The following is a 13895-nucleotide window of genomic DNA, read 5'->3' on the forward strand; positions in this document are numbered from 1 at the left end:
GACTGCAGTCGGATGCCATGTGTGTCTCATCTTTTGCTTCAAACCGGCCACCTAGTAGGCATCCCTAAACGGGTCACACCTTCGGCTTAAAACTCATCACTCCAACCAAAGGCATGCGATAGCGAAAGGCTCACGCTCGCATTCTGGCATTGCCTTGGGAGAAGCCCTCTGAACCGTTGATGGACTGATGTCTGACGGGGCTTGCCGGTTGTCCACTCATCACTCCTGCCTTCAACCGAAACCTTGAGAGCCTCAACCCCACCTTGAAATGCCGCCTACCTAGCAAGGTGATGGGGCCAGACCGGCGGTGCTCGGACCACCTTGCACCTTCCGTTGGCTGCTGGGCCGTTTGTACGGATACGTACCGCGGACTTTGACGTCTGTTGGCCGTGCTCATCGACTTCCCACGATCCAGCCACTCTCATCCAACCTCGGGCTTACTACAGCAGATCGGATCGAACCCGCGACCTACCTCATCCCATCTACGGTCCAGCCACCACAAATAGCCGCATGTACGAGTCTTGCCCTGCTGGTCTGAGTCCCATGGAATGTGAACTGCCAGTTCCTCTGGCGCATCAATCCACACCTAGGTTTTGCCTACTCTCCTTGCAACATAGCCGCCACGGTGAGGACTTCTGAGCGATGATCGCCGGTCACGGCACTGTTGACATCTCGGAGCCCTTGACCGCCCTGTCATAAGCTTTCACAACCGCCATTGGACCTCTTATCGCTGCCGGAATGGCGCCGCCCGTGCTCCCGAATCCGTCCAACTTCTTGGCCGTAGCGCTGGTTATCAACAGGTCTCGTGATGGTCCCAACTTCGTCTTCCATTATCCACCCAGTGTCTTGCCGCCCAACGCGCAGTCCAAAAGTCACGAGCCAGCCGATGGCTCGGCCGAGTATGACGATATCTTACTGGAGCGTCTCAATGCGCCCGGCTCAGCATCCCTCGACTCCGATGCTAACGCGGACGAGCTTCAACAATGGACTGCCGGGGATGACCACCTAATCACCGAAGATGGTACGCAAATCGTCCCATGGGAGCATGTGGCTGGTTTTCCTACCAAAGATCTTGCCAGCATTCTGACCCCAGGGAGAGCGTACCACAAAAAGCTCTTCCAACTCTCTCTGGACCCTTTATTCTGTGTTTCTTATCCCATCCACGTACCCGAGAGTGGGACGTGGAAGAAAAAGAAGAAGAACAAGAAGGCCAAGTCAGAGAGATCAAAGTCGGTGCGTACGGAAGAGTCGGCGGTATTTGTCGACTTCGACCCAAATGAGGATAATGAAGATGCCCCCAATGGCGCCGAGGCGTCGCAAAACGATTCCAAGGAGGAAGAACAGCCCCAGCAAGACGAGCCTGACGACAAGCGGGCGTCCATGACTATGTTCAACCTGGTGTTCTTTCTGAATCCGAAGAAACACGAGGCCAAAGAACTCATCGAGACACTCTATCTCAACATCATTAAGAAGATCAACAAGGCATTCAAGTACTGCCAGCAGCGAAGTGAATTCGTGTGGAAAGAGTCGAAGCGTATCTCAGCCCTGAAGGACAAGGGGCGAGAAGATAGTGAGCCAGATTACGGAGCACCATCGGACAAAAAGTGCTGACATTCATACAGGGCGTAAAATGAGTCTGCTATGGGACGAGATTCTACAGACATCGTCTCTCGCAGCTGCTGTCCAAGACATTTACGAGGCCGTATCCCAGAATAAGATTGCAGCCCTTCAGCTCGACACAGCATTGGGCCCAGTTACGCCATCTGTGCAGATTCCCGTGCCGTTTTACGTCACGGACTTGCACAACTATGGACAGACAGAACAGAGAGGCCTCTGGCTGACGACTGCCAACTCATTCATCGGCGAAGATACCCTAGACGAGCCTGGTTTCTTAGACCGCAACTTTGCCCTCTTGCTGATGGGAGATGAGAAGAAGATCATTGCCGAATTACAGGCAGATTTGGATCCAAGTACTGTAGCAATGGTCGAGTTCGCGCGACTGTCGAAACCAACGCAATCGTACGTGGTGAAAACCCTTCAAGACCCACCACATACTCTTGCTAACGTTCGTTCAGCTTCTATCAAGTAGGCCAGAGCAACGTCTTGACTTTGAGCCAGGTGCGCAAGTACGCGCAACACTTCATATTCTGGCGGCGTGCTATAGCAATCCCACCCCTCCATGCCCGTGACACATACATCATGTCACCGAACTGCGACACTCGCAACCTCTCCAGGGCAAGCCTCGAGTGGCAAAAAACGTTCCCCCTCGCACCGCCGCTCACTAATTTTCTCGCCGAACTATCGTACGCGCCGAGGTCATATAAACACTACTGTCCGAGTAAAGCTCATCGGCCCACGTACCTCGCTATGCTCGCGTGGCTCATGCGTGGTGCATGGGTAACCCAACTGTGCACATTTGCCTACGTTGTTGTCTGGCCCGAGATCATCTACGAAGTTGAGCACAAGCTCGAAAGCGATGAACTGCGCAAGGCCGAGGATCCTTCCTCCCTCAGTACCAGTGATCCACTGAGTAGCTCGGCACTGGACGCGGCGGACGGGAAGTCTGAGGCAGGGAGCAGCAGTGGTGGCAGTGGAAGTGGCGGTTTCGGCAGCGGCATCGCAGCGTACATCCCGTCGCACATTGAGCAGACGGCAGAAAAGGCACGCCTAGAACGCATCGCAGAGAAGACGCAGCGTGAGGCGGCCGAAAAGGCCACGGCGCACGCGCGCAAATTACCGCCCATGGCAACGGATCACCCTTCGACTAATGAGGCGCCTCATCTGGCGCGAATGCCCCCCTACATCATCGTGGACGCCAAGAAGGCGACGGGCAAGGAGTCGCTCTACCTCGCAGCCATCGGCAAGCGGTTCAAGGATCCCAAGGTTGCCAAGGCGTGGCAGGCCATGTGGAAGTATTTCAACGGGCAGACGGCTCTAGAGAGGATCGCGTTGCAGGAAGACATGAAGCGTAAGGAGGCATGGAACCTGCTGACGGCGATGAGCGAGCATTTGCTGTGTGTGAGGCACTGGTAGGCGTTTTGGTCACTTGCATGTCATCGCATGTAAAGACGGTTTTCCGAGAGGCACTTCACGGGATGCGGCAAACTGAGAGTCAGGTATCAGACAAGGCGCGAGAGAGGAATCATGGCACTGTTCTAGTGTGATCATGTAAAGGAATATACGGCAGACCAGCCGTTCATACGTCATGGAAAGAAAGGGAGGGTATCATTGTATGTGTGCGGGAAAATGAGGCAGCAAGCAGGTGGAAGCTACTTTCCCCTGACATGCCAAACGCCAATTGGACACGCGAAATCTGGAAGACGAATCACGCCAGGGTACAACCAACCAACAAAACCGAGTGATCCCAAGCAGATGTGTTGAACCTGAGACTGCGTGTAAGCATTGAGAGAGAAGAGATTTGTAGAAATGATTCCAGGACAGGGAGTAAGGCCAATTGTGGAGAAAAAGATTGCCTGAAAGATATTGAACCCGCCCCATGTCCGCCCTGTGAATTAGAGATGAACTATAAAAAAAAAAGAAAAAGACCTTGTGCAATGCCCATCCGAACCCAGAGGTATCACGTCTCCCAGTAGATGATGATGCTTGATTAACCCAGAAAACAGAAACGAAAATGGAAACCCAAAAGAAACCCCGAGCCGGCTCGACCAAAACACGTCTCATTCCTCCACGTTGTGCTTCACGGGCTGTTGGTAAGGCTCTAACCGCCCATGTAACCGAAAAAAAAAACATCTCAACGCCGTCGCCCACCGAAATCCTTAACCGCCCCAACGCGCTTGGATGCAACAAAGATACCATGGCTGCGTGAATGCATAAACAGAGCAGGAACTTGGAAGGAGAAAATAACCACAGTAGGATCAGAATGAAGACGGCGGGGAAATCGTCATGGGTTCTGACAGTCCGTCCTACTGTGTCAGATCCATGCCGAACTCGTCTTCCTCCTTGAAGTTCAGCGAGGTCGGACCACTGTCGTCATCATCCGGATCATTCCAAAATTCGCTGCCGGCGTTGAGATCGTTTGCGAGACCGGCGCCGTTGGTAGCGCCAGGGCTGACAGAAGTGCCGTCACCAGCATTGCCTAAGCCATTCATGGGCTCGCCGCGGAAGTCGGTGTGGTGGGGTACCCGAAGACCAGATCCGGTCGTGCGAGAGTATCCTGGGACTTCGTTCTTGGAGATGGCTTCCATCAACTCTGTTTGCATACGCTTCTCATCCTCTGTGAGCTCGAACGGGAAATGGCCGCCGAGTTCCGCAATGGCGTTCATCAACTCCTCCTGCTGCTGCAACTTCAGATGCAGCATCCACATCAGATCTCTCGTCCAGCTGACTGCGCCGTTCAGAATATCTCCCTTGTTGGGACCCTTATCCTTGTCCTCGAGGGGGAGGCCGGTCGTGATATTGCCTGTTGCGCCAGCTGCGCGGCGTGCGCCGGGCCCAGCAAGGCCCGAGGTGGCCTGAGAGGGGTTCGAAATGCCGGACAATGTAGGCGAGAGCGGGGTACCGTTCTGGATCATCTTGCGAATCTTCTCATCTTCCAAGCGATGGGCGGGAACTAGCCTGCTGAGATCTTGAATTCTCTCGTTGATGTTGTCTCGGCGGCGTCGCTCGACGAGGTTGTGAGACTCCCGACGCCGCTTGCGCTTCATCTCTTGAGAGGAAACCGCACCACCGGGCTGAGCCCCCAGCTTTGCGGGCATCGATGTGCCACCCTTCATCATGACCTCGTTGAGCTGAGCGAGGCCGGGTTGAATAGGCGACGAGAAGCCAGAGCCATATGACGCCGCCATGCTCCCCGTTGGGGTCTGCATCCACTGACCTCCTGATGGTGATTTCTCATGCATGCCTTGAGCCCGGATGGATTGAGGACCAAAGCCAGTAGACTCCTGGGTCGCCATGGGGACCGAGTGCATTGCTGACTTGGGAGTCATGGGGCTGCGAGTGTTGGAAGATGAGCTCTTCCGTTGCATGGCCTGTGCCATTCTAGCTCTATTCTTAGCGTTGAGGTAGTTGGTCTCGGCGGCATCACCAGTCAGGTCAGACCCAGCCAAGGGTGAGCCCGAGTAGGAAATGGGAGACTGAAGCGACGTGCCGAGCGCCTGGCGGTGGTGCATCTGGGCGAATCCCGAGTTGTTGAAGCTGTGCACGAAGGGGCTTTGAATGGGGTCACCGTCGGGGGTGTTGGAGTAGCCGTTGATGTGGTTTTGGTCTAGGCCGTGATGAGAGCCGTAGATGGGTTGGTTGAAGCCCATATCCATGTTTGACATTCCGCCACCAAAGTCCTGGCCGTGGCCATGTAGCGGCTGTTCGGTTGGACTTCCGAGGCCGTCGAGTAGCTCATCGTCGCCAAAGAGGGCAGAGCCGCTCGAAAACCCGTTTGTGTTTCCTGAGTTGGAGTTGTAGTTGTTGGAATAAGATGATCCATAGTTTCCTCCCATGGCCAAGTCGTTGGGATCGATGCTTCCGCCGCCACCTCCACCGTGGCCACCGTTAAACTGGCCGAAGCCGTGTTGTGCCATTGTATGTACTGTTGAAACGGCTTTGGTTTGAATCTGCGTCTAGAAATATGCTGGATCGGCGACGATGCGAGGTCTCGCTGACCTTGTAGTGCTCACACCGCCTCTTTCGTCAAGGAGTGCAGTGACAGGCTGCGCTGTTATGCTGGAATGATTCGAGAGGGTTTGACCCGGAGAGGTTATAGCTGTAGTGCGTTGAATCGTCAGCGGTGCGGTCGAAACGATAGGGAGGTTGCACAAATCAGAGGTGCTCCGAGGTTCGCTGCGCGCACTTTTGCCTTCCTGTTGGACAATCACGAACTGGAGATTGTATATGCGGATGTTCTCCACACAGGCGCAGGCAGTTTTTAAACGCCACCTAGGCAAAATAGGCAGGGAGAGCGAGCGGGAGAGGAATGCGAGTATGGGAAGGAGGGCGCGACCAAGGCAGGACTGACTCACCAAGCCAAAGGGGAAATGCCGGGAATATGTAAATGTTGGTCGACAGCACACAAAACCGTTGTTACACGGCCATTCACTGCAGTGATATGGAAGGTGCGGGGATGGCGTCCTAAGTAAGGAAAGCCTGCGTCGTAGATGGTAGCGAGGCGAAAGGCGGTTAAGAGGGGGCGCGTGTGTGTGTGTGTGTGTGTGTGCGCGTGCGAAAGAGACTGAGAATGCGAGAGTGTGGGAGTAAGCGAGGCAAGGTTTGCGATCTAGGTCGCCTGTCGCACAAGTGTATAATGAGTAGAAAATCGCTACCTGTTGGGTTGCAAGAACAGAGTCAAGCGATAGAGGACAGACTGCGTGTCGAGTCTTGGAGTGAGGTGAAGGAGGAGAAGAAGATGAGAGTTGAGTCTTGACAAGTTGCGATGGAAATGCGGTGTCGGGGAGTCGGGGGTTTGTAGTGTGGTGCGCAAGCGGTGCGTTGCGGGCTGCGGGTGAGCGAAAGTAGGTATGAGTAAGAAGTTGGTGTAGGAGCCTCGGGGCTGGGCGCTACGGCTGCGCTGGACTGGGCTGGGGAATAATTAGTTTAGGACTGTGTTGAAGGAGAAGGACGTGTGTAGTGTCAAGTACTTGTTAAAGTGCACGATTATCCGTACATGGGGGGGTGCTGAGGGAAGCCCATGCGGGAGACCGATGCCAGACGCCGAGGGCGAGGGCGGGGGAAGAGGCGAGGGGTACCCAAGTACCTTGTACTTGAGGTACCTTAAAGGTGAGTAAGGTAAGGTAAGGTAAGGTAGGTTTGGGGGAAAAGAAGAATCGGGGACGGGGACTGGGACTGGGGCTGGGGAGGGCCCTCTTCGGCTTCACCTTACCTCTAGTACAGCTGTGGGGGAGCGAAAAGGTAAAGCTCTTGTCGGTGAGTGTCCTTTGGTTGGTGACGGAGGTGCAGCGTCTTTTGCGTCTGTTCAGGAAACAAAAATGGGACGCGTCCGCTGCAAGGGAGGTTAGAACACCTCTACTGGAATGAATACGGATACTTTTGACGGTGTGAAGCACGCCTCGAGGCTTGGGTGATCCAGGCCCAGAGACAAGGGGTCGTGAAGGGGTTCACAGCAGGCAGGGTTTGCCAGGATAGGACAAGACAACTTGTGGTTCAGGACCTCGAGGTGTGCTTGTGCCATCGAGCATGACATGTCTGCAGTCCGGTCCGTGGGCCGAGGGGCAAAAAAGGGAATGAGAGCAACGCGAAGGAGAACGGACGATGTGAAGTGATGGGACACGGATGCTGACTTACAGAAGAATATGGGTGGTGGGTAATATTCACCTAGTCTCCCAACCTCACACGGCAGATGTTGTTCCTTTTGAGAGGCGACGAGAACAACGCTTTGGCTCGGCTTGCCGCCTGACGCTTGACGTTGCACAAGAAGGAAATAGAGGTGAGAGTGAGGATGATGGTGGTGCTGGAAAGGAGCTCTTGTCGACAGGAAGAGATGGGAGGGGTCCAATGCCAGGGAAAGATGGTGTGCTGATTTCTTGGTATTGCTACCACACTTGGTGCTGATGCTTGATTTCCTGGTCTGCTTGCTTGCTGTAAAGTGTCCGCTAGTATAGGTAGGCGGGATGGAGGATTGAAGTACTGGTGGTGACACTCTAGAGTGCGTGAGAAAGTGCAACGGACGAAATGGGTTGCCGCCGGTTCGGACGGGTCGGAGACAGGCGGTTGTCTTTGCTGTGATGGTTGCCGGACCCTGGGTACAGTGGCAGTCGACTGCTTATACTTCAAATGGCCGCGGAGTGCAAGATGCTTGGGGCGGATGTAGCGCTCGTTGCGTATCTCGCCGATACCAAAGTGTGGTGAGCAAACACGTTGGAGTTGACTGCTTGGATTCGGGTCAGTCAGATACGATGTCCGCGACACAAGAGTAAGAGGAACAGGTGAATGGATGCGATGCAAAGGAGAGGGAATGGAAGAGGGCGGGTATGCCATGTATAATAAATCTGTGGCGGAAGAGGCGGCTGTGAGGCTGAGTCGTGGAATACAACTCCACGAGGGGGGTGAGAAAGGCTACATTATAAGGAAGGGACGGGGATTGGAGGATGCGCAAAGTAGTGTACCAACCTTGCTGAGGAGAAGGAGGAGGAGGAGGAAGTGACGAAGTATGTCTTTCCCTCTGGATCTTCAACGCAAAAACAACAGGCGGTTAGTTGAACAATGTCTGATGTGAAAGTGAAGTGGCGTTTACTCAACTTGGATGGGTAGGTAGTTTCCGGGAAAGCGGTGCGGTTGACGTGCAGCGGTTTCTGTGGTCCTGTATTGTTGGTTGGGGGCGGTTTTTGGAGCGTTTGTTCCAGGTAGGACAAAATGATTCCTCCGTGGGGAATGCGGCCTGTGTGCGGGTACGGAGTACACCGTAAAGGTCCACGGGTGCGACTGGAGAGTTGGAGAAGTCTGAAGAGGCGAGGGCCAAGATCGCAGTCGGAAACCGGCTCGACGTGGTAGGGGGCGGTGATCCCTGTCGATCGCTAGATGAGCGCCTTTTCGCACACTGCTAGGGCGGAGGTGAGGTTGGTGCTCGTAGTGGGTTATATCAGAGCAGTGTCGTAGACAGTGTAGATGTGATTTTCATGCGCGGAAAAGCAGGGAGCAAGATAATGTCTCGGGCAAGATAGAAGAGGCAGGCAGAATGCGTTGCCTTAGGTTCTTTCCAACTTGTTTTGGTGGTGAGGTAAGGTACCTACAGATGACAGTACAGTGTACTTGTCTCTCGAGATAGGACCTAAGTGGGTTGGTTGCTGTCGCTCCAAGTGTCGCCGTTATTTGCTAGGAACGAGTGCGCTGTAGGCAAATTTAGGTTTCGGCCTGCCGATGTCTGGAGCAAAGCTCCCGGTCGGTCCAACAGGAAAGAGAGAAAAAAGGGTCGTCGGCGAGACGGACTCAACGTGCTCCTCTGAGAAAAGACCGGAGTGAGAGCTCCCCGAATTGTCGACGCCGTTGTGCAGGGGTTTCGGACCCGGCGGCTTGGAATTTCTTGGATAACTCGCGCAGACGTATTCGAGATCACTAAGCAGTGACCAACTTTGCACCTGAATGTTCCAACTTTCCAGAGAACCCGGGCGGTGCTGTTCGGCTGTGTGTAAGGTAGGTATCGTCTACTTGCTGGTCTCTTTGCTCTACTATCCCAGCGTCTAGGTCGGTATTGATGAGTTGCGATGGTAATAAGCCTGTATTGGTACGAATGAGAGCGTTCCTCTGGTGTCTTGTTTCGATGGTCTGTGCGTCGGTGAGTCGAGGTAAAGGTAAGGAACTTTGGGGCCTCTGATGCATTGGTATTGGGTCCGGATCTCGGCTGGTTGTTTCTGTCCTCCCTTGTCAACTCTTGTTTCCTTCTTGGGTCCTGTCTCTTCTGTTTCGTTTGCCAACTCCCAGAACGGGGCATCTCCACCTACCTCCTCTTGATTTGTGTTTTCCGCGTAACTCGAGAGTCGAGAATCGGTCGCTTCTGTTGTTTGAGGTTGTGTTTGCTCAATCGTTTCCTCTTCTCTTCTTTCCTCTTCCTTTCTCTCTCTCTCCGGCACAGAGGGAAACGCGCTAGCATTTATATCAAGGCCGCGTTCTATTAACAGACACTATATCATCTGGATGAGGCTTGTCACTTCACTTGCATCTCCTGACTCGTCCCATATCCCGGGGTGGGCACCCCCATTCTATCCTCACCGGGACGTTTTGGCAGCCTCTTGGTCCGAGTCGGGATAAGATGGAGGGCAGCCCGGACCCCGTGATGCCTCCAAGTCAGACGGCTAAGACAACTTACCCACCTACTGGACCCGCGCCGGCCGCGACGACTCACGACGCTCATCGGGACCTGCTTAAGGATCGGCAGAAATAAGGTGGTCATGCACTTGAAATGTCTGGCTTTCCCTCAAAAGAAGACATCACGAACTCATGTAAAACTGGGCTTCTCCATGGCTCCTAGACTGCCCGGCCAGGAACCCGAGGCCAGAAACGCCCCAGAATGCCCTTGGCTTAGATATGGGATTCTGTCTCATTTCGCATCGCCTTGTTTAGAAACCAGTTTTCTCATCACCCCGCAGAACACCTTACCCATGGCGCCCATGGTCCATGGCCGGCTCGACTCCTAGTTGGACGACATGGCTCCAGAGGCCTGCGCAAACCCCGCCAGCAAACACATTCCTAGGTACTAGGAGAAGCCTTGTCCACGCCCAAGATGTCGGTTTGTTGGCATTCAGATCAGGCATGGAAGGGAGAGCCCTTATCCGCGAATCTGAGATATCTGGCCAGGTCCATGCAAGACTTGTGTGTGCCAGAAGCTTGGAGACTCGCGACATCTGGAACGGGGGCAAACATCTTCACCGCCTCGAACCTGTGCCTTATCGCCTTCTGCCTCGACTATGACTCGCTTAACAGAAAGACAAAGAGCTTGACCGCCGTCTTGTCGCATATATTGATATCTTGGGTATATCCCGTTTGGGGTAGCACACATACATGCACACACACACATACTCATACCTCTGTCTGGCAAGCACCTCAGACAATCGAGAGGCCGCCGCCGTGATGTCAAGCACTCCCGAGCCTTGTCCCCTGTGGCGTACACATACTGTGTGTGTAACCTGGGCTCTTGACGCAGGATACATGCGGATTTGGCTCAACATCTGAAGAGTATCGTGATTAGATGGGCGGCGCCAGCGGCACTGACAAATATCTCAAACATTGTTTCCCAAGCGGTTTTACTCCTCTTCAGACCATCACCACCACCATTGCGGCATAACAGGACGAATGTCTGCTGGGAAACCCACCCCTGGCCAAGATGTGATCGCCGGCTCCGCAGTGAGTGCCGGCGGCAATCCTACCCCAAGTGGCCTTTACCTGCTCGATGCGGCCTCGACTTTCCCCCTCCTGCACGGCTACCAGCAGCAAGTCTCAGAGCTGCAGCCGCACTGTATCAGCAACGTAGAAGATGGTGAACCTGTCAGAATCGCGGTTCTTGCGCCAATGTAAAGGTTGCAAAGTGCCTCTGGAAGGTCGGGTCGGGTGTGGAGTTAGGGGAAGGCTTCCAATCATGTGCTGCCGATTAAGGATAAGAATGACCTTGTGGACCCACCTAGACTCTGAGGAAATGGAACTGGATGTTCTCAAGTGAGGTGTTGGGTGTGTCGAGGTCTCAAGGTGAGTGTGGTGAGGTGCTGGGCCAGAAATTCGATAACGCTGGTGGCTGTGTTGGTTGGCTGAAAGCCCGGATTTCGGGGGATCATGGGTACGTACTTCCAGCCGACAGGTGGTCTGTGTGTCCGGGGAAGAATGCAGCCACTGATTGGCCGATTTCAACCGCACCTGGTGCACCTGCGCTGCTTCGCTCTGAGACATTCTCAAGCTCACCCTGCCTTGCCTCCTCTCTGCCTCTCTCTCAAGTCAACCTCCGTCCCGTTCCATCACCTCCCCACCCCCTTCATCAAGCTATCAACCTCGTGTACCAGCCGCCTTAGCCCCCCTCCATCCTCAGGCCGTTCGCCGTTCGCCTTCGCCTTCGTCTTCGCGTCTGCCTCTGCGACTTACGTTATTACGACACGGTGCGGTACGCGCGGACACTAGGCCACCACCAAGAGATCAAGACCAGCCTACGTCGCATCACAAAACGAACAGGTGGTCTCCCAATAGCCCACCCTCTTGTGCACATTTAATCGTATGCGCCTTCCGACCCTCCCCCCTCCTTCATGGACCATGACCCTGTATATCAACCAAGCTGACCATCTTGGCTGTGGAGAAGCAGCTCGACACCCGTCTTCCTGACGCTCATCTGCCGCGCTATACCAGTCATCTACTCCCGTGTTCTCCCAGCACCCTCGACGGAGGCCACCCCGAAGTCGCCCTCCACCCAATAGCAGCCCTTTCGCAAACCGACTCCAAGCGGACTGCCCCCGATACTGTCAAGGGTCGCCTGTCACTTGACCACATACTGCTCCACGCATAGAGAGGACGCTCCCGCTCTTGCGTGCATCTGTTGCTATTTATCTCGTTTCCGCGGGAGTAACGACACCTGCGTCTAGCACGTCATAGTTGCATCTCTCGACTCCCGTATCCCACCGCTACGATGGCGTCCGCTTCTTTCAGAGACTCGATGAACTCCCTGGGCTGGTCAAGACGGGACCAGGACGTGCCCGTCAACACGGCGCAACAGTCCGGTCTCATGTCTTCGATCAAGTCCCTCAATCCTTTTGGAAACAACAGCTATATCCAGCTCCCAACAACCGAGGGCGCCGGCGCGCCTCTGCCTGCTGCCAACAGGAGAGAAGAGGAGGAGGGCTTCGCAACGCGTGAGTCATTCTGTCTGTGTGCTTTTACCGTCCCACCACCTCTGGCAGCTTCATCCTAGAGCTCCCAGCTCCCCTGCAACTGGCATGGCCTCTAGTTGTGGATTTCCCATGTCTCGGATTGCCATGTGAGCAGGCGGGCTTACGAGGTGGTGTTGTCGTGTCCGCTTCATCTTCTCCGGAACAGCCATGCTAACGTAGTAAATTCCACTTCAGTGAGTCGATGGGACCGTTTGCTCATTTTTGGTGCTTGCAACCTGGGCGCCCTCGCCTGCTTCGTCATCTGCTTCGCCTTGTTCCCGGTAGTAGCTGTGCGGCCGCGCAAGTTTGTGATTCTGTGAGTTTCCACCGTTCCCTTCTCTCTACCCTCTGGTCCTTGCCTCGTCGTAAGCGGTTCCGCTCTCCTCTATGGAAGGTCATCCCACGGGTGCCTATCAACCCGGCTAGTTGCCGGCGCGGCAGATCGACAAAGGTGTGTTTGGATCGGTACCTATTGTGCCGTACCCGAATGTAGCCTTGCCCCTCTGTATCTACCCGCCTTTCATGCCAGATGATCTTGCATGGCGAGCTAGTTATGAACACCTCATCCGGTGATCGAACGGCGTGACGAGGACTCTCGAGGAGCTTAGCGTTGATACGGCGTTCGCGTTCGCCATCTTCGAGTTGCGTACCTGTTGCTAACATTATCGTTACCTAGATGGACACTTGGCTCCCTCCTGTTCCTGGCGTCCTTCGCGGCCGTCATGGGCCCGATGGCGTACGTGAAACACCTCGTCTCCGGCCCGCGTTTGCCTTTCACTGCTGCCTACTTTGGATCGCTTGGGCTTTCCATGTACTTCTCTCTCGGTGTAAGTTATATGACGTTGTTCTCAACACGAGGCGAAAGCACGCCGGCTGACTCCGACATAGCTTCACAGTACTATTTTGACCTTGATCTCGGCTGTCATTCAACTGGCTTGCCTCGTTTGGTACCTGGTCAGCTACTTCCCCATGGGCTCGAGCGGACTGCGTCTGGCCACCACATTTGGCGCCAGAAGAGCTGCTGCCTGGATGACGGGATGAGCTTTAAGCTATCATGTATACTTTGTAAGATGAAGACGAAAAATGATTATGGATGATCGTACCACGGTAGCTAGTCGGCATTGCTCTTCATGTTTGCATACAGAGTGGGCAAAAGAGTGTCGAAAGAAGTCCGATTTCGAAATGTAGTTCAGTAAAATGTATCAAGGTAGCTGAGGCGTTCGGCTGCCCTCTTGGCCGCTTCAATTCGCCACTCATAGGAGAGGCTATGACCTTGACTTGAACCGATTTCCCCGATCAGGTACGATGTTCCTTCCACCTTTCGGTCACGATCATTTCGTTTTGTTCGTCTGGGATCCGAGTTCCATCTACTACATCCCGCCGGCTTATCGGCAACTCCCCTACAAGTAACGGGGGATCAAACGATCCAGCGAAGAGTCTTCACAATGAAGACGCTCTCGGAAAATCCCAGCATCGTTCATCACACACGTGAGTTTAGCTAGTGGCATTATGTTACTTCATGGGCCAGGTTTCATCTTTAACTTGTATCTTCTTTTCCACCCGATGGCTTCCTGACTCTGCCAAGGGAGA

The 13895-nt window shown here is 54.3% G+C and overlaps 4 protein-coding genes across 4 annotated transcripts; 2 read left to right on the top strand and 2 right to left on the bottom strand.

The window, feature by feature from the left end:
* Window positions 1-738: 738 nt before the first annotated feature.
* BDZ83DRAFT_718947 (nitrogen permease regulator of amino acid transport activity 3-domain-containing protein) lies at window positions 739-3033 on the top strand (the record flags this gene model as incomplete). The annotated part of the gene is made up of 3 exons (XM_060512130.1): window positions 739-1570; window positions 1623-2019; window positions 2076-3033. The coding sequence occupies 3 exons, from the start codon at window positions 739-741 to the stop codon at window positions 3031-3033; spliced, it is 2187 nt and encodes a 728-aa protein (XP_060365838.1).
* Window positions 3034-3923: 890 nt separating this feature from the next.
* On the bottom strand, window positions 3924-5534 carry BDZ83DRAFT_718948 (helix-loop-helix DNA-binding domain-containing protein; the record flags this gene model as incomplete). The annotated part of the gene is made up of 1 exon (XM_060512131.1): window positions 3924-5534. The coding sequence occupies one exon, from the start codon at window positions 5532-5534 to the stop codon at window positions 3924-3926; it is 1611 nt and encodes a 536-aa protein (XP_060365839.1).
* A 1427-nt stretch (window positions 5535-6961) lies between these two features.
* BDZ83DRAFT_651014 (uncharacterized protein) lies at window positions 6962-7944 on the bottom strand (the record flags this gene model as incomplete). Its single annotated transcript, XM_060510418.1, has 2 exons — window positions 6962-7607; window positions 7736-7944. 2 exons carry the CDS (start codon window positions 7942-7944, stop codon window positions 6962-6964), a joined length of 855 nt encoding a protein of 284 aa, XP_060365840.1.
* A 4120-nt stretch (window positions 7945-12064) lies between these two features.
* BDZ83DRAFT_718949 (Got1/Sft2-like family-domain-containing protein) lies at window positions 12065-13346 on the top strand (the record flags this gene model as incomplete). Its single annotated transcript, XM_060512132.1, has 4 exons — window positions 12065-12287; window positions 12501-12621; window positions 12982-13132; window positions 13194-13346. The coding sequence occupies 4 exons, from the start codon at window positions 12065-12067 to the stop codon at window positions 13344-13346; spliced, it is 648 nt and encodes a 215-aa protein (XP_060365841.1).
* Between the last annotated feature and the right edge of the window lie 549 nt (window positions 13347-13895).

The sequence above is a fragment of the Colletotrichum acutatum genome (assembly GCF_030867785.1).
Source record: "Colletotrichum acutatum strain CBS 112980 chromosome Unknown BDZ83scaffold_38, whole genome shotgun sequence".
Lineage (NCBI taxonomy): Eukaryota > Fungi > Ascomycota > Sordariomycetes > Glomerellales > Glomerellaceae > Colletotrichum > Colletotrichum acutatum.